Source organism: Dromiciops gliroides, chromosome 2, assembly GCF_019393635.1.
Source record: "Dromiciops gliroides isolate mDroGli1 chromosome 2, mDroGli1.pri, whole genome shotgun sequence".
Classification (NCBI taxonomy): Eukaryota; Metazoa; Chordata; class Mammalia; order Microbiotheria; family Microbiotheriidae; genus Dromiciops; species Dromiciops gliroides.
Window position 1 is genome coordinate 472,361,865 of NC_057862.1, and position 27,249 is coordinate 472,389,113.

A 27,249-nucleotide genomic window follows, 5' to 3' on the forward strand; every position below is an offset into this window, starting at 1 on the left:
CATTTGATTGATGATAAGATATGAGGAATGATGAAAACCTACTGTTTGTAGACAGTCATTGATGACACACACAGTCCTCTTGAAATAGTTTCATAAAGTAGAGGCCATGTTTTTTCTTTTACTATCTTTGTGTTCTCCAAATGAGGTGACTTTTAAACATTTCATGCCTCTCCATCTACAATTAGGTTAACAATTTAAAATGCCATCACTTATTTCCTAAGACTTCATTTTCAGGCACTGTAACTCATTAAAATTTGGTGGAGAGATTTGTAAAAAATTCTTATGCCTGTGACTATTACATTCTTTTGGGGGGGGCAATGAGGGTTAAGTGACTTGCCCAGGTTCACACAGCTAGTGTCAAGTATCTTAGGTCATATTTGAACTCAGGTCCTCTTGCTAAATCCAGGGCCTGTGCTTTATCCACTATGCCACCTAGCTGCCCTCTTGACTATTACATTCTAATAGATTGTGTTAAGTTTTCTGGAAATGTTATCTGGGGCTCAGATTTTTAAAAAAAGAGCTCAGGGTTACATGTTGCATTTATTTGATCAAGTGGGACAGTTTGGTTTGATAACAAATTTGGTATAATATATGAATATAAAGCATATCTTAGAACTTGTTTAAATCATAAGTTAAATTTCCTGAATTTCTGGATTGAAAAACAATTGGCAGTGGTATGGGTTGTATGAATTTTGTCCTAAATTTCGTAAGATTTCAGAGGAACCTTCTCAGACCTTCCCTGAATTCTCACTCTTTGACTGTTGTTTCTTCCCTATTATTTCTACTCCTGCCAAACTCAGCCCTAACTTATTGTGGTGAGGCTAATACTCTTATTTCCATTGCTGTCATCCTCATACTACCTTGTGATAAACGCACTGTAGGTCTGAGGTCATTCCTATTCTGACATCAATAAGTACATAAAATTTAAATGTAGATAGAAAATCTTCAAGTGGGATTATGATAAAAACATTCATGCATGGTTACACTTAAGACCTCTGAAAAACCTGATGTTCCATATTTTCTCATAGCTCACCCTGTTTTGCTCCTCAACACTTATTATCCTCTTAATAATAGTATTTTACCTTCATCAGAGATACGTGAAAATACAAAGGATCTGTGGTTTTGTCAGCATAAAAACATTCTGTGGAAAGTGTAGAATTTCCTTTACCAACACAGATTGTAAACTGTGACTTATTGGTTAAGCCTTTCAGGAGTTGCTTAAAAAATCAAGTGACTTACCCAATTATACGCCTAATAAGTATCAGAAATTATATTTGAACCTAGGTCTTCATAGCTGTAACTAAACCCAGAAATATATTCAATAAAATTTTCATAAAATGGAAAAAAGTCTAGAACAAAACCTGAGGTCAAAAGAAGCACCTCACCTTAGCTGTGTGCTTATGGTTTATCAATGGCAACAGTGCCTTTGAGACTTTCTGAGGCATTTTGGACTCTGTATTTAAAATAGAATATGATAGTGAATTTAAGCATTTTTTTTAATCTGGTCCTTTGTTTATGTTTCTGTAGAATCTTGCAACATGGGATCCATCGAATCCTGATTGCCTTTTGCTCGTGGTAAAGGAACTCGTGCAACAGTATCATCAGTTTCAGTGTAGCCGCCTCCGGGAGAGCTCTCGCCTCATGTTTGAGTACCAGACATTACTTGAAGAGCCACAGTATGGAGAACACATGGAAATTTATGCTGGGAAAAAAAATAACTGGGTGAGTCTTCAGGAGAAGTAAACCAATAGCAAAACCTTAAAAAAAATCTTCTCAGAAATCCTTTCCTAGTAAATGCTAATTGTGAATAGAGCACTGGAACTGGTATCCAAAAGACTTGAGTTCAAATTCAGCTTCAAGATACTTAATAGTAATGTGACCCATGGCAAGTAAGTGAACATTTCCTATCTTAATTTTCCTCATCTCTAAAAAGGGGATAATAATAGCACTTATTGGAGGCAGCTAGATGGTGTAGTGGATGAAGCAACAGACCTGGATTCATGAGGACCTGAGTTCAAATGCAACCTCAAACACTTGACACTAATTAGCTGTGTGACCCTGGGCAAGTCACTTAACCCTCATTGCCCCATCCAAAAAAATAATAATTATAGCACTTTCAGGGATGATGTTAGGGTCAAATGAGATAACATGTATTTACAACTGTGTTTCTTTGAAGTAGAGGTTCTTAACCTGGGTACTGTGAACTTCTTTTAAAAATTGTTTTCTTTTGTAATCATCTTTATTTGATTTTATTAATTTTAAATACATTATTCTGAGAAGGGGTCCATAGGTTTCACTAGAGTACAAGAGTGGTGCATTACATGCACACCAAGGTCCAGAGGCTGGTGTTTCAAGATCCATGATACAAAATCAGTGAGGGGCTTATTTCTATTTAGATATTGTGTTGTGCTAGCAGGCAGATTGATATCATTGAAAGCACTGAAAACTTATGTGACCTGTAATTTTTCCCCCCATAAAAATATTTTATTATTTTTCAATTACATGTAGAAATAGTTTGCAACATTTGTTGTAACCTGTATTTTCAAAATCATTTAAATTTATCCTAGTATTACTAATGATAACACTACCAGGATAACAGAGCCCATGGTAAATGAATAGTGAATTCATATATGCCATGATAAGTTGTGTGCTATCACAGGAGCAAAACCTAAAAGTCTTATTATGCTCTATAGTCACTGAGTCTTTAAGAGATAGCACTTTCTGGCTCAGAGAACAGTATGCTGACATAGAAACTACTCTCTTTTTGTAATTCTGAAATCTTATTGTTGGTTTTTTGTGCCTTATGGTTTTTTTTGTGTTTTTTGTTTTTGTTTTTGTTTTGGAAGGCAATGAGGGTTAAGTGAATTGCCCAGGGTCACACACCTAGTAAGTGTCAAGTGTTTGAGGTCGGATTTGAACTCAGGTCCTCTTGACTCCAGGGCTGGTGCTTTATCCACTGCGCCACCTAGCTTCTTCATGCCTTATGTTTTTATACATTCTTGTTAAATGTAAAACTTATGAAAACCAAACATATTTGAAAAGTAAACACCACCTCATTTATTAGAGGGCATTAATGTCTTATAATTGAATTGCTATTAGGTGAACACATTTGTTTGAAATATAAACAATCTATTTAATAACTGATAATTTTTCTTTCCTGTGGACATTAGCCTAATGGTGATATATAGTTATATGCAAGACAAGGTCACAAACTAATTACATTTGCTTCAGTCCAACAGTTTTCTATTCATCTGTGTTGTTTAATTTGTTATTCTGGGGAATAAGGATCTCAAAAATGACTAAGACAGTCCCTACTTTGCATATAGCATACTTGACATGTTCCAGACACTATGAGAAGTGCTTTATAAATATTTTCTCCTTTGATAGTCTAGAATGTGAGTTATATGCTATATTATTCCCTATTTTACAGTTGAGAAAAATGAGGCAAACAGAAATTGAGTGACTTTTATAGCTGGTAAATGTCTGAAGCTAAATTTGAACTCAGGTCTTCCTGGCTCCAGGGCCAGTGCTCTATCCATTTTGTCACCTAGCTGCATGTTCTGGGAATTTAATCATTTAGAAAAGGTAATAGAAGGATACAGATCTGTATGGTATGTATTAGAATCTGTTAAATCTATAAAATCTTTCAATAACACTTTGGGGAAGAGAAATTACTTATAATGAGGTGAATAAAGGAAGATTTAATTAAAAAAGCCACTCGAGCTATTCCTTGAAAGAGGGAATTTTGATTGGCATGAAGTTGGGAAGAGATTGGGTAGGAGTGGAGTGGTTTCCAACTATATGAGGTGGAATTACCAAAAGTATTGAGATGGGAAAGGGAAGAATTTCTCGGGAAACAGAAAGTAATTCAGTTTTACTGGAATATAGAATTGTGAAGGGAGATAGTGAGAGACAATACTAAAAAAATGAGAGTACATTTTCTCTCCAGAAATTCACCTTCCTGCAAAGATCAAATCAACTCTGAAATTCAATGTATCTGTTCTACCCTCCCCTCCCCTCCTCCTTGCCCTTCTCTCTCCCTCTAATTGTAGTGGGTTGAAGGCCAACATTGAGATTTCCTGCCATATCCTCTATTTAAGGGAAGGCACTCAGGGTTAAAAATGCATCGTTTCCCCTTGGCTTTAGAACTTTATCATACCCCTATTCTCGGTACCCTTCCTTTCCTTCCTTTCCCCCTCCCCTTTCATTTTCAGCTTTTTTTTTTTTTTTTAATGTTCTCCCTCATTAGATTTTGAGCTTCTTGAGGGCAGGAACTATATTGTGTTTTCTTTGTGTACCCAGTGTTTAGCATTGTGCTGGGCACATTCTGTTCCTGGCACAAAAGAGCTTAATACATGTTTATTGACTGAATCTTGAATGTAATAATTGGGAATTTGGATTATACTCAGTAAATATTGGGGAGCCTGTGAAGTTTTTTAGGGGGAAAATGATTAGAATTTGTTATTAACCTACTTCAGCTTCAGTTCTCATATACACAACTGGATCTGTGATCATTAGTTTAAGAGCTCCTTCCAACAATGCAGATCATGGTTCATTTATACCTGCTTCATCTATGAAGACTCTTGTGTACATTCTTCAAAAAGTCCACCTCAGGGGCAGCTAGATGGCACAGTGGATAGAGCACTGGCCTTGGAGTCAGGAGTACCTGAGTTCAAATCCGGCCTCAGACACTTAACACTTACTAGCTGTGTGACCCTGGGCAAGTCACTTAACCCCAATTGCCTCACTTAAAAAAAAAAAAAAAAAAAAAAAAAGTCCACCTCAGGCATTCTACCTTTTTTGTGAAGGCTGCCTTTGTTTTTATATTTATTTTCTAACTCATTTTGCCACAAAATACAATAAAACTTTTAAGACCAATTTCGTTTTAAATCAAGGACTGACTGTATAAAAATGTAGTATGCTAGGGGCAGCTAGGTGGTGCAGTGGATAGAGCACCGGCCTTGGATTCAGGAGGACCTGAGTTCAAATCTGGGCTCAGACGCTTAACACTTACTAGCTGTGTGACTCTGGGCAAGTCACTTAACCCCAATTGCCTCACCAAAAAAAAAAAATGTTGTATGCTAAATTTAAGTTGCAAAATATGGCTTCTAGTTCTGTCCTTACAATTTACTACTACTACTGCCCGCCATTATAACTGCTTGACAGATGTCAAATGATAAAATTTAGGATTTAGATTTTAGCAAGTACTTTATTGTCTTCTCCTTTGATTAGTTCCTTTGTTAATGACTTTGGACAATTTCTTAACCCTTCTTTTGAAATGAGATGAGATTAAATGTATTAAAACACTTTGTAACCTAAAACATAATAACAATAATAGCAGTGCAGACATTTAAATAGTGCTTTAAAATTTACAAGGCACTTTTCATGTATAATCTCATTTGATCAGCTAATATGCTTTTTCAAGAAAAAATTCCTATGACAATATTTTCTTTCATCTAGATTGTTATTTTACTGCTATTTTTTTTTTTTTTTTGCGGGGCAATGGGGTTTAAGTGACTTGCCCAGGGTCACACAGCTAGTAAGTGTCAAGTGTCTGAGGCCGGATTTGAACTCAGGTACTCCTAAATCCAGGGCCGGTGCTTTATCCACTGTGCCACCTAGCTGCCCCCTAACTGCTATATTCTTAAGACTGGCTGAATTCTATGGATAGTAGTTATTACCAGGAGTTGCCTAGATAAGCATAATTTGGAGCCTTTTCTGACTTCAGGGCCTGTGCTTTATCCACTGTGCCACCAGCTGCCCCTGGATCTTCATTCTTTCAACATCTATGACATGTATCCTATACGCAGTACTGTGTTCGTTTTTGAGAACCACACTTCATAGTTAGCGAAAGACAACCAGGATGGTAAAAGACCTTAAGTTGATGTCATATGGGAATCATTTGAAGGAACTGGGGATAGTAATAGTGTACTTGGGGTTGACAATAGCTTTCTTGAAGTATTTGAAGGGATATTATGTGAAAATGTCCCTTTTATAACTTTAAAATTCTTTGATTTTGATTTTTCTTCGTAGAGTCTCTAGTTCCTTTCAAAAGCTCAGTTTAAAAATTATCTTCTACTTGAAACTTTTCTTGATCTCTCTAACTCTTAGTCCTACTCCTCCCCACAATTTATTTTGTATATACCTTGTATATACTTTGTGTGCATGTATATGTATATGTATATGTATTGATTGTTGTTCTTGAGTGTAACGAGTTCCTTGATGGTGAGGACTTTTTTCCCCATTTTTTCAGGCAGTGAGGGTTAAATGACTTGCCCAGGGTCACACAGCTAGTAAGTGTCAAGTGTCTAAGGCCGGATTTGAACTCAGGTCATCCTGAATCCAGGGAAGGTGCTTTATCTACTGCGCTACTTAGCTGCCCCAGAGGACTTTCATTTTTAAAATTTGTAATCTGTGTTCATAAAGTAAATCCCATTTTCTTACTAACATGTTACTATTTCTGAGATGTGTATTTGTTTGGGGAGTTGTGCTATTTAGTTAAATAAAAGATATTACCAAAATTCCCAGATCATAAACAGAATTTTTTCAACCTGTCATGTATTGGGAGGTAGGAGTGGGAATTCCCTGCATTCAAAGAATAATGCTTAGAGTTGACCAAGGCTCAACTTGGGAGGTCCCCTAAAGTAAGATGCTTACTTCTCTCTTAGATCTAAGTACCATTTTACTTTCCATGGACTCAATCATTTATCCCCAGTGTTTGAGAAATGAACTCTGATCTGTCAAAGAGTAGGTATATTATTTTTCTTTTAATCAACAAATATAAGTGCTCCCACTATGTGCCAAGCACTGTACTGTAGATAGGAACTGTTTTCATGGAGTTCATGTTCTTTTGTTAAGAAATAACACACACACACAAATTAGTGAATATAAAATAATTTCAGGTAAAGGTAGCACTGTCAGCTGTGGTGATGAGGAAAATGTAGATGACAGGAGTTGTGCTTTTAAGAAGGCAAAGGATTCTGAGGTGGAAATAAAAAGGGAGTGCATCTGTTTCAGGCCAGGGATAAGCCTATGCATAGATATGAAGATAGAGATTGGAATGTCATGTGGGAAGAACAAGTAGGTCAGTTTAGTTGGACTATACAGTGTGTAAAGGGGAGCCATGTGTAATATGCCTAGTAAGATGGGCTACATTAGAAAGGGTTTTAAATGTGAAAAAGAAGAGTTTGTATTTTATCCTAGAGGCAGTAGGGAGCTTCTAGAGATTCTTGAGCAGTGGAGTGGCATAATCAGACTTATACAGTAGGAATATTACCTTGAAAACTATTGAAAGATAGATTAGAATAGGGATAAATGAGTCAGGGAGACCAAGTAGGAGGTTTTTACAGTAGTCCAAGCAAGAGGTGGTAACTCTGAACTAGGATTGTAACTGTAAATGGAGAGGAGCTGAATTTGAGAGATACTACAGAGGTAAAAATGATAAGCCCTGGCTACTGATTGAATAAGAAAATGAGGGAGAGAGAAGGAGTCAAACATGACTTTGATATTGTCAAACTGGGTGAATAGAAGAATGGTGGAGCCCTTGATAGAAATAGGGAACTTAGTAAGAGGGAATATCCTCTGAAATGAGGATTCCCTTCTTTTCCCCAGATTTCATACCAGCGAGTTAGTGATTTTTATTGTTATTGTTTGGTTGTGTCAGTTCAGGGCTCTTTATTACTTGATAAACCATAACAGGTCAGACTTTTCTATTTTCCACTAACTCTTGAGGCCTGTCCAAGTTCATGTCCATTGCTTCCATGACACTGTCTCATCCTCTGCCATTCCATTTTCCTTTTGCTAAATCTTAACCAACATCAGGGTCTTTTCTAATGAGTCCCATCTTCTCATTATGTAACTAAAGTATGGGAGCTTCAGCTTCAGCGTTTGACCTTCCAGTGAAGAGCCTGAATTAATTTGTAAATCTCCTTGCTGTCTTAGAGACTCTTAAAAGTTTTCTTTAGCATCACAATTCTAGATTCCACAGCACTCAGCTTTCTTTATATAGTCCAACTCTCACAGTCCTGTGCTGCCACCAGAAAAACAATAGCTTCGACTATACAGACCTTTGCCACCAAGGCGATGTCTCTGCTTTTTAGTATGCTGTCCAGATTTGCCATAACTTTCCTTCCAAGGAGCAAGTGTCTTTTAATTTAATGGCTACGGTCACCATCTGTAGTGATCCTTGAGCCCAGTAATATAAAATCTGACGCTGCTCATCATGTAGTAATAGGGATGAATTTAATTGATCAAATTGATCCTGAGGCATCCCAAAGAATTACAGGACTCAGTGACTCAGTTTCCCAAGTTTTATTGAAAGACAACCTCTGAGGCAGGTACCTTTTTCCTTGGAGGTGTGTTTTTGTGGTTTATACATCATAAGGTGAACCTAAGGACACATTTGGCCTTTTCTGCATCTGTTCCTAAGGCACTTAAACTTGTTAGACCCAGAGGGTCTCTGTGTTTATGATCTCTCTATACTTAAGATCTGGTTTCTAGGTGTCCTGCCATCTAGGAATATTAATGGATATTAATGGTTAATGGTCCCTGGTTACTGTTTCTGTTGATGGTATTGGTTGACAGAGACTCTAACCCTCTTGGTTACTGTAAGAACACAAACCTAAGTTTCTCTGTTAACCCTTTTAGGTACTATTGATGTTAGGTTATCTGTTAACCCCTTAACCCCTTTTAGCTACTATTGATAGGTTATCTGTTAACCCTTTTAGCCTCCTCCATCACTTCCATTTCTTCTCCCTCTAGTTGCTAGGAAGTGATGGGACCAATTTCCAAGATCTTAGTTTTTTTAATGTTAAGCTTCAAGCTAGTGTTTACACTCTTCTCTTTTACTCTCAAAAGGCTTCTTAATTCCTCTTCATTTTCTGCCACCACAGTGTTATCATGTGCATATCTGAGATTGTTTACATTTCTCCTGACACCCTTAATTCTAGCTTTTGATTTGCCTAGCCTGGCATTTCACATGATGTGTTCTGCATATAAGTTAAATAAAGTGACAATATACATCCTTATTGTATTCCCTTTCCAATCTTAAATCAGTCAGTTGTTCTACATGCAGTTCTGTTTTGTTTTTGTTTGTTTTGTTTGTTGTTGTCGTTGTTGTTTTTTGCAGGGCAGTGAGGGTTAAGTGACTTGCTCAGGGTCACACAGCTAGTAAGTGTCAAAGGTCTGAGGCTGGATTTGAACTCAGGTCCTCCTGAATCCAAGGCCAGTGCTTTATCCACTGCACCACCTAGCTGCCCCTCTACATTCAGTTCTAATTGTTGCTTCTTGACCTGCATAGAGGTTCCTCAGGAGACAAGTAAAAATGATCTGGTACTCCCATCTCTTTGAGGACTTGCCATGTTTTGTTGTGATCCACACAGTCACAGCCTTTAGTGGAGTCAATGAAGCAGAAGTAAAGGTTTTTCTGGAACTCTCTTGCTTTCTTTATTATCCAGAGAATATTGGCAATTTGGTCTCTAGTTCCTCTGCCTCTTTGAAAAACAGCCACACTTCTGGTAATTCTCTGTTTACATATTGCTGAAGCTTAGCTTTCAGAATCTTAAGCTGAAAAGCCTGGGTATTTATAACTTTTTTCTTTCATTTTTAAAAATTCTAAACTTAACAAATGCTAAATAAAATGAGCATTTCTGTATATATTATAGAAAAAAGGAAAAGATTGTACAAGAATCTGTGAATCTCTGTTTAACCAGGCTTCTAAGCTTGATGCATTTTACTTGCTACTACACATACTGAAAGAGACTCCAAATTGGTAGGGAAAATGCAGGAAACTGTATATATGCATGAGGGTAGCTTTGGAAAAGAGAGACATTCTTTTGTGTGAGAGAGGTCTGGAAGCTCTTTAGGACCAACTTCAGACATGTAAATAAAGACTTTAGAGCTGCAGACTTGTAGGATCAGCTGGTTTCAAAGTCAATGAATGAAGAACAGAAATGAAGGAATAAAGAAGATCTATTGACATCTGAAGCTTCTGTAGAACATGACCTCAAAACCTCCAATGCATTAAAGTAAGATATTAGATGATCAGGTCAACAATATTTGATGTGAAAATAAGTATTTCCTGACATTTAAATTATACCACTGTCATATGAAAGGATTTTTAAATGAGATTGCATTCATAGCCAAAGTGCTATCACATCCACTGCTGAAAGCTGTCTTACTTCATCCAAAGTTCAATTTCATTTCAATTTAATTCAGTCTACTTCAGTTTAAGAAGCATTTATTAAATCTTTTTACTGTTCTCTAATTGATTGCTTCTCCTGCTCCCCATACAAGCTATTCCAAACTTTCTCTCTTTTCTCCTCAAGCCTCCTATGCTTTCCTCTAGCACACTCCTTCAGGGTGAGGATCTTACATCTTATTTTATTGAGGAAATTGAGGCCATTCACCATAAACTACCATTTCTTCCTTTTTCTTTATATCAGAATCTCTTATCACCTCCTCCTTTTTTTTTTTTCAGTTTCTGATGATAAAGTAGCTTTTCTTTTTTTAAACATCAATCCATTTGTATGCCATTTTCCCTTTCCTTTTCATCTTCTCTAGCAGATTTTCTCAAAATCTATTTTTTTTCTTTTCTTCTTTTTTCTTTTTCTTTTTTTTTTGCAGGGCAATGAAGGTTAAGTGACTTGCCCAGGGTCACACAGCTAGTAAGTGTCAAGTGTCTGAGGTCAGCTTTGAACTCAGGTCCTCCTGAATCCAGGGCTGCTGCTTTATCCACTATGCCACCTAGCTGCCCCCCTCCTCAATATCTTTCTTTAAAACTTCAGAGGAGACCAGAAAGAAAACTAGAAAGAAGCATGAGAAAATTATAGGTTAAATTTATCTTATACTTAACTTATACTTAAAGTAAAATTTTCTATTAAATTTATCTTATACTTAAAAGAAAAGCATATTATACATAGTAGAGATATCTAGTTTCATGTAAAATTCTCTTTCTGTTCTATAATGCATATGGAGATACTCATTTTACTTGGTGTTAAAGATCAGGAAAAAAAAACCCAGCGCTAAAATTGTCCTTTTAAAAAACAAAAAACAAACAAACAAAAAAGGGGCAGCTAGGTGGCACAGTGGATAGAGCACTGGCCCTGGATTCAGGAGGACCTGAGTTCAAATCTGGCCTCAGACACTTGACAAACTAGCTGTGTGACCTTGGGCAAATCACTTAATTCCAGTTGCCTCACCCAACAAACAAAACAAAATAAAACAAAACAACAAAACAACAAAAATTGTCCTTTTAGTCATTCCTTTTTCTCTGCTTAACCATCAGTTTCTCCCTATCTACTGCTAATTTCTTTACTACTGTCAAATATGCTCAAATCTCTTAAATCCTTAAATACCTTTTTTTAACCTTTCCATTCCTAAAGCTATGATCCTATGTCTCCTTTTTTTTCTACCAAAATCTTCAAAAAAACCCCAAACTGTGTATACTTTATTTTTCTCAGTCCATAGCCTTTTTTTTTTAAATCCATAGCCTTTTGCAGTCTCGCTTCCTACCTTATCACTCAGTTGAAACTCTTCTCTCCATAATTATGATTAATTTCTTAATTTCCAAATCTAAAAGTCTTTTCTCATTCTCCACTTTTCTTGACTTCTCCCCTGCCTTTGACTCTGCTGACCATTCTCTCATGTTTTCCTTTCCATGATTTCCTGACATCACTCTCTCTTGCTTCTCCTACTTATCTGATAAATTCTCATTCTCTTATACTGCATCATCATGTATATCACACCCCAAACTGTGGGTGCACTCCCAGGCTCTGTCTTGGAAACTTTTCTCTTTCTTTTCTTCATTTTCTTTCTGGATGACCTCATCAGCTCCTCTAGTTTACATTATTATTTCTATCCAGATGACTTCCAGAGTACTAATCTAGTCCTAGTCTCTTCTGAGCTCTAGTCTTGTACCCCTCACTGTTGGATATTCAGAGCTGGATATCCCAGAGGCATCTCCACCATAAGATGTCCAAATATAATCTATTTTCTTGTGCTCCAAATTTTCTCTTCTACTGAAGCCTCCTATTTCTGCTATGGATACTGCCTTTCTTCAAGTCTCTCCAGGTTGTTATAGACTTGGCACAAACCTCAGTTCCTCATTCTCCTTTACCCTGCATTTACCACAGCTTTCTATTTCTGCCTATACAATTCTTCAATCCCAACTCATTTTTCTTTACTCACACAATTGTTACCTAGTCCTCTCAGTTCACTTCCTCATTTCTCTCATCCTGCCCAAATAATTGCAATGCTTTCCTGTAGTCTCTTGACTCAGGCTTGTCTCTACTCCAGTAATGATGATGGTGATGATGATATCAGCTAACAATTATATAGCACTTTAAGGCTGACAGAGTGATTTACATATATTAGCTCATTTGATCCTCCTAGTACCCCTAGGGGGAGGATGCTATTACTATCCCCACTTTACAGATGAAGAAAATTAGCATAGAATGTGACTTTCTCAGTGTCACACAACTTTAGCTGGAGGTGGAGAACAGTTTTTATCATAAGTCATTCACAGTATTTTTTTTTTTTTTGGAGGGGCAGTGAAGGTTAAGTGACTTGCCCAGGGTCACACAGCTAGTAAGTGTCAAGTGTCTGATGTCGGATTTGAACTCAGGTCCTCCTGAATCCAGGGCCAGTGCTTTATCCACTGTGCCACCTAGCTGCCCCCCATTCACAGTATTTTTACTGTATACAATGTTCTCCTTGTTTTGATCACTTCACTTTGCACGAGTTCATATAAGTCTTCCAAAGTTTTTCTGAAGACATCTTCCTTGTCATTTCTTATAGTACAATAGTATTCCAGCACAATCATATACCACAACTTTTTCAGTCATTCCCTAATTGATGAGCATTTCCTCAAATTCTACTTCTTTACTGCCACAAAAAAATAACTTCTTTGAATATTTTTGTACATATAAATCCTTTTCCTTTTTCTCTGATCTCTTTGGATAGACACCTAGTAAAGGTATTTCTGTGTCAAAGGGAAGGCCCAGTTTTTTTATAGCCCTTTGAGTGTAGTTTGAAATTGCTTTTCAGAATAGTTGGATTAGTTCACAACTTCACCAATGGTGCATTAGTGTCCCAGTTTTTCCCCTCCAACACTGGTTATTTTGCTTTTCTATCATATCTGATAGGTATGAGATGGTACTCCAAAGTTGTTTTAATTTGCATTTCTCTAATCAATAGTGATTTAGAGCATTTTTTCATATGGCTATAAATACCTTTGATTTCTTCTTCTGAAAACTACCTGTTGTTACCCTTTGGCTATTTATCAATTGGTGAATGACTTGTGCTTTTATAAATTTGACTCAGTTTTCTCTATATTTCAGAAATTTAGCCTTTATCAGAGAAACTTGCTGTAAACTGCCCCTCCTCTCCCCAGCCAGATTTCTGCTTTCCTTTTAATCTTGGCTTCATTGGTTTTGTTCGTACAAAACCTTTTTGATTTAATGTAATCAAAACTATTCATTTTACTTTTCATGATCTTCTCGCTTGTTTGGCCATAAATGTTTCCCTTATCCATAGATCTATCAGGTTAAAATTTCTTTGCTTCCCTAATTTGTTTATGATATCACCCTTTATGTTTAAATCATACGTCCATTTTGACCATATCTTGTTATATAATGTGAGATTTCAGACTATTCTTAGTTTCTGTCAAACTGCTTTCCAATTTTCCCAGCAATTTTTATCATATAGGGAGTTTCTGTCCCCAAAGTTTGGATTTTTGGATTTATCAGATACTATGATCTACCACTCTTTCTTAGCCAGTATGAGATTGTTTTGATGATTATCACTTTATAATACAGTTTGAGCTATGGTACCACTAAGCCACTTTCCCTCAAGTTTTCATTGATTCCTTTGATATTCTCAACCTCTTGCTATTTTTTGTAGCTCTTTAAAATAGTTTTTTTTATTAGTTTGATTTGTATGGCATTGGATAAATAAATTAATTTAGGTAGAATTGTATTTTTTTAAGTAATAAAATTTTTATTTATAATTTTGGGTTCCATTTTTTTATCTCTTCCCTCCCTCCCCTCTCCCCTCCCTCAGTCAATAAGCAATCAGCATATGGGTTATACATGTACGGTTATGTAAAACATTACATATTAGTCATTTTGTATAAGAATACTTGAATAAAAGAAAAAAGTGAAAGAGTGAAAATAGCATGCTTTAATCTGTGTTCCATCAATATCAGTTTTTTCTTTGGAGGTAGATAGTATGTTTCATTATTAGTCTTCTGGAATTGTTTTGGATCATTGTATTGTTCAGAATAGTTAACTCATTCACAGTATTTAAAAAAATATTGCTGTCTGTGTGCACAATATTCTCTTAGTTCTGCTCACTTTCCTATATATCACTTTGTACAAGTCTTTCTAGGCCTTTCTGAAATTATCCTGCTTGTCATTATAGCACAATAATATTCCATCACCATCATATACCACAGCCTGTTTAGCCATTCCCCAATTGATGGTCATTCCTTTGATTTAAAATTCTTATCCACCACAAAAAGTCTATCCAGCATTCATTGCCATGTTAAGTGCAGGAAGTAGAACAGCAAAAACTCCCCCCTCTCAAAATTGTCTTATTATTTTGGCTGAGACTACTCATAAGCAATTAATATTTCTCCATTTGTTTAAATCTGACTTTAGTTATTTGAAAAGTATTTAGTTGTCGTATTCATATAGTTTCTGGCTTGTCTTGGCATGTAGACTCCTAAATATTCCATATTGTTTGCAGTTATTTTATTTTATTTTATTTTATTTTATTTTATTTTATTTTATTTTATTTTATTTTATTTTATTTTATTTTATTTAAGTGACTTGCCCAGGGTCACACAGTAAGTGTCAAGTGTTTGAGGCCAGATTTGACCTCAGGTCATCCTGAATCCAGGGCTGGTGCTTTATCCACTGTGCCACCTAGCTGCCCCCGTTTGCAGTTATTTTAAATGAATTTTCCTCCTTCTATTTCTTCCTGTTTGACTTTGTTGGTAAGATATAGAAATGCTAATGATTTATCTGTGTTTGTTTTATAACCTGCAGCTTTGCTGAAGTTACTACTTCAACTAGTTTTTTAGTTGATTTTCTAGGATTCTGTAAGTATACCGTCATACCATCTGCAAAAAGTGACAGTTTTGTTCCCTGGTGGCCTACCCTAATTCTTTCAATTTCTTTTTCTTACTGCTATAACAATTTTTAGTACGATATTGCATAACAGTAGTGATAATGGACATCCTTGCCTCACCCCTGAACTTAATGGGAAGGCTTCTAGCTTATCCCCATTACAGATAGTGCTTGCTGATAGTTTGAGATAGATTCTACTTACATTTAAGGAAAACTCCATTTATTTTTATGCTTATGTTTTTAATAGAAATTAGTGTTGCATTTTGTCAAAAGCCTTTTTTACATCTCTTGAGACAGTCATATGGTTTTTGTTTTTTGTTTATTATTGATATTGTTAGTTATGCTGATAGGTTTCCTAATATTGAACTAGCCTGCATTCCTGGTATAAATCCCACTTTGTTGTAAGAGATGATCTTTGTGATATATTGCTATAATCTTCCTGCTATTATTTTATTTAAAATTTTTCCTCTTCCTGGTCTAGCTACCAGCATCATATTTATGTTGCAAAAGAAATTTGATAGGACTCCTTCTTTCTCCATTTTTCTAAGTAAAAAAAGCAAAGAGTTTAAAGGAGTAGTTTATGTAATATTGAAATTAATTGTTCTTTAAATGTTTGGTAGAATTCAGTTGTTAATCCATCTGCTCCTGGTGATTTTTCCTTAAGGAGTTCATTGATGGCTTTTTTTTTCCTAAGATAGATTTTTTTTTTAAATGTTCATCCATTTCACTTAAATTGTTAGATTTATTGGCATATAATAGGGTAAAATTTCTCCTTAGTAATTGTTTTTATTTATTTTTTGTTCATGGTGAATTCATCCTTTCTGTTTTTGATAGTGGTAATTTGATTTTCCTTTTTATTTAAGATCAAATTAACCAATGGTTTATTGATTTTTTTTCATAAAATCAGATCCTAGTTTTATTTATTAGTTCAGTGATTTTCTTTCAATTTTATTAGTCTCTCTTTTGATTTTCAGCATTTTCCACTTGGTATTTAATTGAAGATTTTTAATTTTTTTTCCTCATTTTTAAAAATTGAATTTCTAATTCATTGATCTACTCTTTATTTCATTGATGTACTGATTTTTATTTGATGTGCTTTGTCTGCATCCCATAAGTTTTCATATGTTTTCTTGTTATTCTCTTTAATGAAATTATTATTGATTGTTTCTATGATTTAATCTTTGACCCACTAATTCTTTAGGATTAGATTGTTTAGTTTCCAATTAATTTTAAATTTCTCTGTCCATGGCCTTTTATTGAATGTAGTTTTTGTTATTTTATGATCTAAAAATGATTGATTTAATATTTCTGCTTTTCTGCATTTGGTTGTGAGGTTTTTATGCCTTAATACATGGTTGATTTTTGTGAAGTTGCCATGTACAGGCTAGAAAAGGAATATTCCATTTTATTCCCATTTATTTTTCTTCACAGGTCTACCGTATCTAACTTTTCTAAAGTCCTGTTCATCTCCTTAGCTTCTTGATTATTTTATGGTTATAGTTATGCATATCTGATAGGAAAAAGTTGAGGTTCCCTAGTAGTAGAGTTTTATTGCTTATTTTCTCTATGACTCATTCAATCCTTCCTTTAAGAATTTGGATGTTCTTTAAATGTTTTGGTAGAAGTCAATTGTTAATCTCTTTCTGACCAGTTGTCTGACCCCTTCCAATCTATGAGCTGAGACCTCCTATGACTGGTACAACTGATACAGCTGCTTCCAAGGCCTGCTATTGGTATTGCTGTGGTGGTCCTGCGCTGTGCTCCAGGCCTGACCATCACCTCAGTGTGACAGACCTTTCCTGCCATTTAAGTTGTCTTGGGCTAGAAAGTTATTTCATTCCAACTTTTTGTTGGTTCTGCTTATTCAGAAATTGACTCTTTAAGGTGTTATTTTAATGTTGCTTGCAGGGGAATTTAGGAAAATTCAGGTGAGTTCCTACTTCTACTCTGCCATCCTGTTTCTTTTTACAGTATTATAATTATATAATATTAAACCATATTTTACTCTTCTTGAAAGTTTCTTGAGGGCAGGGATTGTCATTTTCTTTCTTTTTCTCTCCATTGCTTAGCATTATTCCTAGTACCTAGTAAAGACTTAATAAATGCTTGTTGGGTGATTAACTAAAGTCTTGTAAATACCTGTGATGGAGATATAATTAATTAAATCTTATTTTACATAGTTTCTACTCTAATTTAATCCCTCAACACCTGCCTAGTGTTCTGGGAATGCTTCTACATCCAATTTAGTGAAATACGCAGAGCCTAAGGGAATGAGAAACAAAATCTTTGATCAAAATATACATAACCCACAAGTAAGAGTAGTTCACAAGAAGCTTCTGTGAGGTTTGAAAGCCTGTAACCCAGAGTCTAGCATTTCCATGAACTTTTTCAGACATTACATAATATGAACAGAAGAGTTCAGACTGAGGCACTGTCAATATTAAAAAAAGCAAAGAGTTTAAAGGAGTAAAATCAGTCAAATAGGAAAACTAGGTTACCATTCTCTGAGATGAACTTTCATGATGTTAAAAGCTTTTTATAATGGAGGTAGTAAACTGAATGATGGGTTTTGAAGAAAGATGTCAATAAATTGAAGAATGGCTAAACAAATGGTCCAAAATGAATGTGATGAGATATTATTGGTCTCTAACAAAGGATGATTATGGGAAATTCAAAATAACATGGGAAGATAAAAATGAACCAATACAGGGTAAAATAAACAGAACTAAGGAAATGATGTATTTAATATTAAGCTTAATTGAAGGAAAGGTAACTAATTTGCTTGGTATTTCTTGATTCTTCATTCTGTAAGCGCTCACTTTGCATATCCTGCCAAGTACACCTACCTTATTTGGCTTAGATTCTGCATGCTCTCACCGTTAGATCTGTGCTCATTGAAGTTGGGATTGGCTCTAGTTTATCACCAACAATTATATTCTCCTTTTAGCTCAGATAATAGGTCTTACTTGTTTTAGAATTTACCTTATGAGAGTCTGCCTTTTCACTTGTCTTGTTCTTCCCCCCATCTCTCCGTCACTATTTTCTAAGAATAGAAGTTCTTCAGAACTAACTAGATGCCTTATATTGAACAAACTATTACCTCTTTTTTTCTTCTGTGTAATCAATTATCAGTTTACTAATTAGGCAATAGTTGATGATCATTGGTTTCTCTCAGTAACCAAAAACCTTTTTCTCAATAACCAAAGACCACTTTTACCTCTTTCTTAAAGTATCATTAATAGATTGAGAGATACATAGTGATCACTAAATTGATAATTATGGTTAAATAATTATCAGTTACTCTTAAGTTCTTCTTATTGTTGTGTGTAGAATATACGTGATATGTCAGTGTCATAGTTTTTTGTATTTTAATGACAGTAATGTGTGACTTTAAATATTAAGACCAGGGCAGCTAGGTGGTGCAGTGGATAGAGCACCAGCCCTGGATTCAGGAGGACCTGAGTTCAAATCCGACACTTAACACTTACTAGCTGTGTGACCCTGGGCAAGTCACTTAACCCCAGTTGCCTCACTTAAAAAAAATATTAAGACCAATGGTTTGTGTGCTTCACCAGAAACTCACCAAATAGGAGACTGGTATAGCATGATAATTCCAATGTATTTTATACTCTTTATTAATATGTAATTTAATTTTTTTTTCTCGGGGAAATGAGGGTTAAGTGACTTGCTCATGGTCACACAGCTAGTAAGGGTCAAGTGTCTGAGATCGGATTTGAACTCAGGTCCTCCTGAATCCAGGGCTGGTACTTTATCCACTGAACCACCTAGCTGCCCCAATTTAATCTTCTTAATTATCACTCTTATCCTTCCCTTATGTTAGAATTCCTTTCCCAGTGTTTACTGATATACTTCAGGCCTTAAAGATAGATGCTACCCTTTACCCTTTTGGGAAGTTTTTGGTCTCATTTTTATGGTTCTCTTTCTACAGACTGGAGAGTTCTCAGCTCGCTTCCTTTTGAAATTACCAGTGGATTTCAGCAACATTCCCACATACCTTCTCAAGGTAAAAAAAAAAAAAGACTTTACCATGTTCAGATTACAAATGAAATGTCATATTAACTATTTAATCTGAAATATTGTATAGTCAGGAATTCCTCAGGATGATGAACAATGTTTATTTCCCATGTCATTTTGTTGTAATTTAAAAATTATGATAACCTCAAAAATTACTTAGAAATTAATATTCTTTTTAAATCCATAACAGGAAAATTAATCTTATAATTAAAATAAGTCCTTTGAAATTTTTATTTATAGTCTTGAAAGGGTTATATTGCTCTAAGTAGAACTTCATACAAAATACTATAAGATAATGGATTTCTTATTTTATTTTCATTAGTACTTGGTTTTGGGAGACTCGGTATTGAAGTAAGTCATAAGGAACTGGAAATAGAAATTAAGGTTGCCCCAGTAGGATGGTTGGGCTGAGAGACAAGATTCAAAAATGTATCATGACTTAGACTAATTCATTTGATATAAGGATAGATGCATGAATACTGAGAAACTAGGGGGTATGTTAAATTTTCTCCTCATTTTTTCTTTTTTTTTAAGTCTTTTTTTCTACCTGTTGCCTTTATTACCTAAAATTATCTTCACTATTAAATATTTCTTCCTATTATCCTATTCATTAAACCTTTGTAACAGAAAGTCTAAAAGAAAGGGAAAAAATACAAAATTTGGCCAAAAAAATAAAATAAGCACATCCTTCACCTCTGACTATAAATACAATATTCCATGCCCATTACTCCTCACTTCTGCAAAGAAGTCTTCTCTGTGTTAATAAAAAAACAACTTTAATAACTCTCCCCAGCCTCTAATTTTACTAACATCCTACTTTGTTGCCTCAACCTGGTGTGGAGAACACTCTAGGTTCCTTTACAGGGGAAATTTTGTTTTGTTTTGAGGTAACATTTGGTTCTAGGTAAGTAATTCTTTCCCCCTTCCTTCTTTATGTTACTTTTCCATTAAAAAAAAGAAGAAGTTGAAGGTTGTGGGAAAATGTTAGAACACAGGGATTTCCTGATCCCTCACACAGGTGGGCTAATAAAATCCTAAAATTGTATGGGAAGGAACAGTGTTATTGAAAATTAAAGAGAAATAGCCATGAGCACCCGTGAACACCTCCATCCTATTGAGAACTGCACCAAAATGCTGTCAGAATCTGCAGAAGCTTTGAGCTGAGACAAGCTAGGGCAGGCAACAACACCATAGTTGGATCATGAATGGATGTTGGTAGTAGAATGCTTCTTTCTAAAAGTGTAAGAATGATTTATGTAACAGGATTTAAATGCTCCTTAAATATTAATTAAAATCTATTTGGCCTAGAAATACAAATCTAAATAGAGAAATAGTAATATGAAAACATGATAGTATTACCAAAATCAATTTAGTTATTACTATACAAAATATAAGTGTGTATGCTCCTCACTTGAGGGTTTTCAGGAACTTGGTGGCCTTTGTGACTACAGGCAGTACAGAATTGCACATGGTTTTTGAATAAGGATAAGTGTTAATGATGAGAATAGTTGAATATATGACAATTTAGGATCGTAATTATTTGCCAAATTGCGAATTTTTTTCAGCAGCTAACTTAAAGGAAAAGAATGCACTTCAAGAAAAAAAAAATCCCCGAGTAAAATACTGTTTTCCTGCCTCATTAAGCCTTCATTTTCAATTTCCATTTGACTAATTCTCTACTCTGCAACCATAAAGTCCAAATGAGGGTGGAGCTCAGCAATTTCTATCAATTTCTCTACCTCCTGTGTTGTGGAAAATATACATGTTAGGTCTGTGATTATTAAGCATAATTAATTTGGTTTCAGTAATTACTTTGCTCTATTAGAATAGTAAGTAGTTACCGTGGCAACCCTTTTGACACAGATTTATTGACATCATTCATATGCCTCAGTTAAGTCTCTATTTAGGCTCATTCAGAGATGAATTCAGTAATATTTAAAAGCACATTATTTATATAATCACTATAATAACCTAGGAATTGCCTTGATGATTTGCTTGTTCTTATTTATTAATAACATAGCTGTTGAGTATAATATGTAGTCTGATAAGTTGGGGTGCATCAGACAGGAAGTATTTTATATTTGCATATATGTATTTGAGTCTTTCTTCTTTTCTTTCATATTCTTGAAGGTCAAGGAAAAACAAGTAACTCTGGAATATAGTATACCCTAGATGATCATGATTCCCATTGGAAAATTTCATCTTTCTTTGTATTGACTTTAGGAATGCTAGTTTTGAGAAAGTCAATATAGTAAAACAAAAAAGGTGGAACACACCCATTTACTATGTGTTCCACACTAATGTTTTACTCTAAGATGGAACATTTCACTCTTTGGGTGGGGGGGGTGGAATGGCAGGTTAATGAGGGTTCAGTGACTTGCCCAGGGTCACACAGAACATTTCAATCTTCAAAATAAAATATCTCCATAATAGTAGTATGAAAGTAATTCGTTTGTTTTCAAATTCTGTATGCATCTTAGGAGTTCTTTTTCACTTAAGCTGAGAAGTACAGAATAAATATTGTCCCTCTTGGGGTTGTAGGTCAAATCATGTTACTTCCTATACTCAGTAGACTCCATTGGTTCCCTGTTATCTACAGGATCAAATACAAAATCCTCTGTTTGATGTTTAAAACCCTTTATAACTTGGCACCTACTCCCTCTTTCTCCTTTCCAGTCTTCTTACACTTTTGATTCTCTCACATACTCTTTGATCCAGTAACATTGGCTTCTTTGCTTTTGTACAAACAAGGTACTCCACCTCCAAGCTCTGAATATTTTTAATGACTATTTCCCATGCCTGAAATGTTTTTCCATCTTCATCTCTGCCTCTTGGCTTCCCTGACTTTCTTCAATTCTCAATTAAAACCTTTCTCACAGGAAATCTTTCTCCTTCCCTCTTAAGTCTAGCACCTTCCCTCTCTTAATTATTTTCTGCTTATCCTGATTATAGCTTGTTCGTACATATTTGTTTGCTTATTGCCCCTTCCATTATATTGTGAGCTCCAAGAGAGCAAATAATATCTTTTGCCTTTCTTTATATTCCTAGCACTTAGCAAAGAGCCTGGCACATAGTAGGTGCTTAGTAAATGCTAATTATTTTCCAAAAGAAGTCCAAATGGCATCACTATTTCTTGATGTACTGAATTTTGAGAAATTATTTTTTTTTCATTACTAAACCAGCAACCCAGGGACTTTGCACCTCCCCCCCCCAAAAAAAGAAGATTTTAATTAAGTAGAACTCCTTTTTACCTTAATATCTACTTAATTTTCATTGAATTGAACTGAAACTGTAAACAGACATGGTTTGGCAAGATCCACTTTAAGTGTTCTAGTGCCATAACTTGGCTACCTTTCATTTTGCATTCAATTTATTATTATTATTGTTGTTGTTATTGTTATTGTTATTATTTACGGGGCATTGAGAGTTAAGTGACTTGCCCAGGGTCACACAGCTAGTAAGTGTCAAGTGTTTGAGGCTGGATTTGATCTCAGGTCCTCCTGAATCCAGGGCCAGTGCTTTATCCACTGTGCCACCTAGCTGCCCCTTCAATAGATTATTATTAATTATTTAATGCCCCTGACTTACTTTTAAACATTGTTTTAAACCTGTAACCTTTTACTTACATCTTTTTACTTTATATCCTTTTACTTAAGTATTTTTTGTATGTGTGTATGTGCATGTCAATCATTCAATATCTGTAAATTAACAGAAAGATGCCAGCTTCCATGCTGTTGTTACCCCAAATAATTTCTACATATATACACATCCATACATGCATGCATGCATACACACATACACATATACATATATACATTTCCTTGCTCACATATACATGTGCAAAAATAATTATAAAATGGAATGTTTGTGTGAAATATAGTATATAGTATAGTAACTATAAAAATTATGGTATTATTATATTAATATGGTCTTTTTAAAGTAATAATTTACATTTGAGTATTCAGGCTTTTAAGTGATACTGGCAAATCTAATAGCTTTTTTTTCTGTTCACATCCTTCTTGACCTTTCTACAGCTTTTTAATACTTTTAATTACTCCCTCTTTCTGGATAGAACATTATCTTTTCTCTGGATTTTTGTTACATTGCTCCTTCTTGGTTCTCATACCTGTCTGAACACTCCTCATTTTCTCATAATTTATCTTCGCTTCTGTGTTGACCCCTTTTCCTGGTCATAGGCTCTACCTGGGCCTCTTTTCTCCTTTTTCTTTCTGTTCTCTCCCTTGGTGAACTCAGTAGGTGGCAAAGATTCGGTGATCATTTCTATGCTTATGCTTCCCAGGTAAAGCCCTTAACTTTTCCCTAATCTCATGTCACATATCCTGTTGCCTGCAGGACATATCTATTCATAGACACCTCAAACTCAGCATGGCCAAAATGAATCTCATTATTTTTTTCCCCTAAACCCACCTTTCTTTCTAACTTCTCTATTTTTGTCAAGTACAGTACTTCTACTCACCTGGATTCAAAAACTCAGAACCATCCTCAACTCTTCTCTGTCCCCCATACCTAACATCCTCAGTCAGTTACCAAATTGGGCTTGCCCCCAGTACATCGTTCATATCTGTCCTGTTCTCTGGCTTCAAATTGTCATGACTGTCCTTGGTTCTTGCTGCCTGAGATTCTCAAAGCGCAGAGTGTATCTGGTTGTTCCTCATTCTCAAGAATCTTCCCTGAATCATGGGATGAAATAGAAATTCTTTTGTTTGGCCTTTTCATTACTCAGTCTGACTCTGCCTTATGTTATTGCATATTACTTTCCCTTACTCTAACATTTTTTTCCAGACTGGTTTCTTCCCCTTTATACTCTATACATGCAATACCTGCCTTCTTCCTTTGTGCTTATGTCTGGAACACTCTCTTTCCTTTCCCAGTATCTTTAGATGCTTTCATGACTCAGATCATGTGCCACCTTTGACATGAATGCATCTCTGATCTCCCAGGTAGTGCTTTTCTAAATAATTACTTTGTTTTAACTTATTGGTGGAAAGTTTGTCTTCATCCTCCCTTGCCAGTAGAGTATTAGCTCTTTAAGGACAGGGACTATTTCATTTTTGTCTGTTTTATCCTTGTTTCTTGTTCAGTGCCTGCAATATAGTAGGTGCTTAGTAAATGCTTTTTGAGAAAGTGAGTAACTTGAGAACAGGTCCTGTTTCATTTTTGTCTTTGAAACTCCTAGCACTGGCCCTGGCGCATAGACACTTAATAAATTCTTGTTGAATCAAATTGTATTTTGTGAACAAAAGGTAGAACAGAATCAAGGAGGGAGGTAGAAGGCTGACCAGCCCAGGGAAATGAAGTATGAGAGGATAGAGGTTGGAAGAACCAGTTATAATGCAATATAATGCAATAAACATTTTTAAGTGCCTACTATGTGCCAGGCACTATGCTAAATCCTTCGGAGTACAAATAAGGAAAAAAAGTCCCTCCCTCAAGGACATTACACAAAAGGAAGCTGAAAAGGAGGGTATTCAGAGAGGAAGAGAAGTTATCCTTCTCTGGAGCATGTTGATGGTGGAATTGAATCTAAGCAGTACAGCTGGTGGGATATGAAAAGTTGGCCTGGCTTCTGAGCTTTCTTTAAATGAGGGCTGCAGGAGGAATTTTTTACTTCACCCTCCAGCCCTCCAGTAGGAGGGGCAGATGTAATCTCCATGATGATGAATACCCCCATTTCCTGGGTATTCTTTGCTGAGGCTGAGGATAATCTGTGTAACAGGCTAGAAAGGGTCTCTAGGATGAAGGTGGACCTTAAGGGAACCTATGTTGAACTGACACAAACCATTTAATTATGTTGACTGATGATATTTTTCTACCTCATAAAGTTTATACTTTGAAATTATCCCCTTTCACCTGAATCAAGTTTAGTTCTATATAGAAACTGTCAGTGTGAGATGAACTATCATGATCAAAAGTGGAAAATGTTGCTTATACTACACAAGGCACTGAGGATGTGAGTGGGAGAAGATTGGGATCTGTAAAATGGTTTCTTCTTGTCAATAAAGAGAAAATCATTTCTTTATAGGGGATTATTTATCAAGGATCCCCAGGGCCAGGATGTTATGATCCTGGTGATTATAGCAAATGTGAGGAGTACATATAGACTGTATTTTAGGAACTGAAAGTAGAGAAGTCTGGCCAAAGTGGAGAATTATTATGGGTGGGTATAGAAGATTTTCACTGAAAGAGTCTAGAAGCAAAATTTGGACTTTATCCATTAATTAATGGGAAGGTTTAATCAATTCGTGTATATATATACATGTGTGTATGTGTGTGTGTGTGTATATGTGTATATATATATAAAACTTCAACCAGATCTCGTCTGCTCTCCCTGCCTCCAGACTTTCCTACTTCCTATCTATACTGTATGTTTCTATCAGACTGATTTTTACCAAAATCCCATTTTATTCATGTCATTTCCCTGTTCAAGAATCTTCAGTGGCTTAATTATTTATATAATCAAATGTAATTTCTTCTGCCTTCCTTCAGGTCCCTATTTTACCTGTGTAGCCTTGTTTCCCATTAGCCAGTCAAGAGAAGCTCCACAATTTTTTTTCATATAACACATAAATTACTGACCTTCCTATATTCATGATGTTCTTCTTCCATAGGAGATTCTTGCTCCTCATCAGCAAGGCTCAGAGAAGTTAAGTGGTTTGTTCAACACCCACAGGTTAAGTTTCAGATTGTGGAAAGGCTTCTAGGATATGTTTCTTAAGTGTAAAGACATCCAAAATTAGAGCAAGGATAAAATGTCAGGGTTGGAGGTGGAAATATATGAAACATCTTCCTATAGGTGGTATTTTAAACCATGAGAGTAGATGAGATTTTTGAGAGTTAAATTTAAAAAGAGCAAAAGGCCAATTTCTCTAGGACCAGCCATATGGGATTACCATAGGTAAAAGACCAGGGAACGAAGGAGCCAGTGAAGTTGAGAGGAGTCATCCTTGTAGGATAATAGGAAAGGGGTCAAATAAACCAAGGGTGAAAAATGATTTAAAAGGAAAATGTATTGTTCAGTAATGTCAAATGATATTGCTAGAATAGGATTAAAACCAAGAAAGAATCATTTGATTTGACTAAGCATGGAGTGTCATGTGCCTAGAGAGCAATTTCAGTGAAATGCTGAGGACAGATGCCAAATTATAAGGTGTTATAGAATAAGTAGATGGGAAGGAAATTTAGTCAGTGGGACTTTGAGAAACTCAGTTTAGGGATTGAATGGAACGGTAACTCCAAGTGTTGGCAAGGTTAAATGAAGATTTTTAAACAAAAATTTGAATGAGTAGTAGGGAAACAAAATTATAAAGAAATATATAGAAGCATATTTATTTTACTTTATGCTTTAAGTATTTTTATAGTTCATATTAGCTCTTTTAATTCCTTTTAGTATGTCTAAAGGGACCATATTTCAAGTGGCATAGTAATTGTATTCCATCATTTGTAAAATAGGCTTAAAATATACATGTTATTGCTTTAAAATATGCATATCAAGTGGCATAATTTTGAAATAGACTTATAGAGGATTTCAGATATTGAGTCTAATTTTTCTGATTAGTCCTTACAGGTTCAGATATTGTAAACCTGTAGCTTTTTTTTTTTTTAAAGTTCTTCATATCTCTTCTTGAGAGCTATTACTGAATAAGAAAAGAACAATTGGGTTGATTAAATGTTTGAATTTTTCTTGTTTTTGTTTTTTAGAAATCTGAACTATGTATTGTCAATTGGAATTTGAGAGTCTTTTTTTTTTTTTTAACACAATTTCTGGAAAGAAAACTGGCAACTTTCCCACATTTACTTTTCATTTATATTCTAGGCCTGCTGTGTTACACAGTAATCTAGTTAGGCCGATATGGATTGATGATAGTTGTTTCTCAGCAAGTTCAAGACAGGTATTGGCATGTCTGCATTTTTGATAAATTAATATGTATTCAAAAGCTGACCTCAAAAAAATTTCTCCCTAAACCTCAGATGGAATAATACTTTAGAATATATCTTACTCATTTAGTTAATTTTTTTTCTCTTGGCTAAAAATGACATGCTTCTTAGGCAGCTTTTAGAAATAAAA

At 35.2% G+C, this 27,249-nt stretch overlaps 1 protein-coding gene across 2 annotated transcripts in view; it reads left to right on the forward strand.

The window, feature by feature from the left end:
- The window catches only part of BABAM2 (BRISC and BRCA1 A complex member 2), a 584,671-nt gene that overhangs the window by 234,152 nt on the left and 323,270 nt on the right, over positions 1 to 27,249 (forward strand). For both annotated transcript variants that reach the window (XM_043984330.1, XM_043984329.1), the window contains exons 5-6: positions 1,528 to 1,722; positions 19,078 to 19,152. In XM_043984330.1, the coding sequence (XP_043840265.1) occupies positions 1,528 to 1,722; positions 19,078 to 19,152 (270 nt within the window). The remainder of the gene's footprint in view (positions 1 to 1,527; positions 1,723 to 19,077; positions 19,153 to 27,249) is intronic.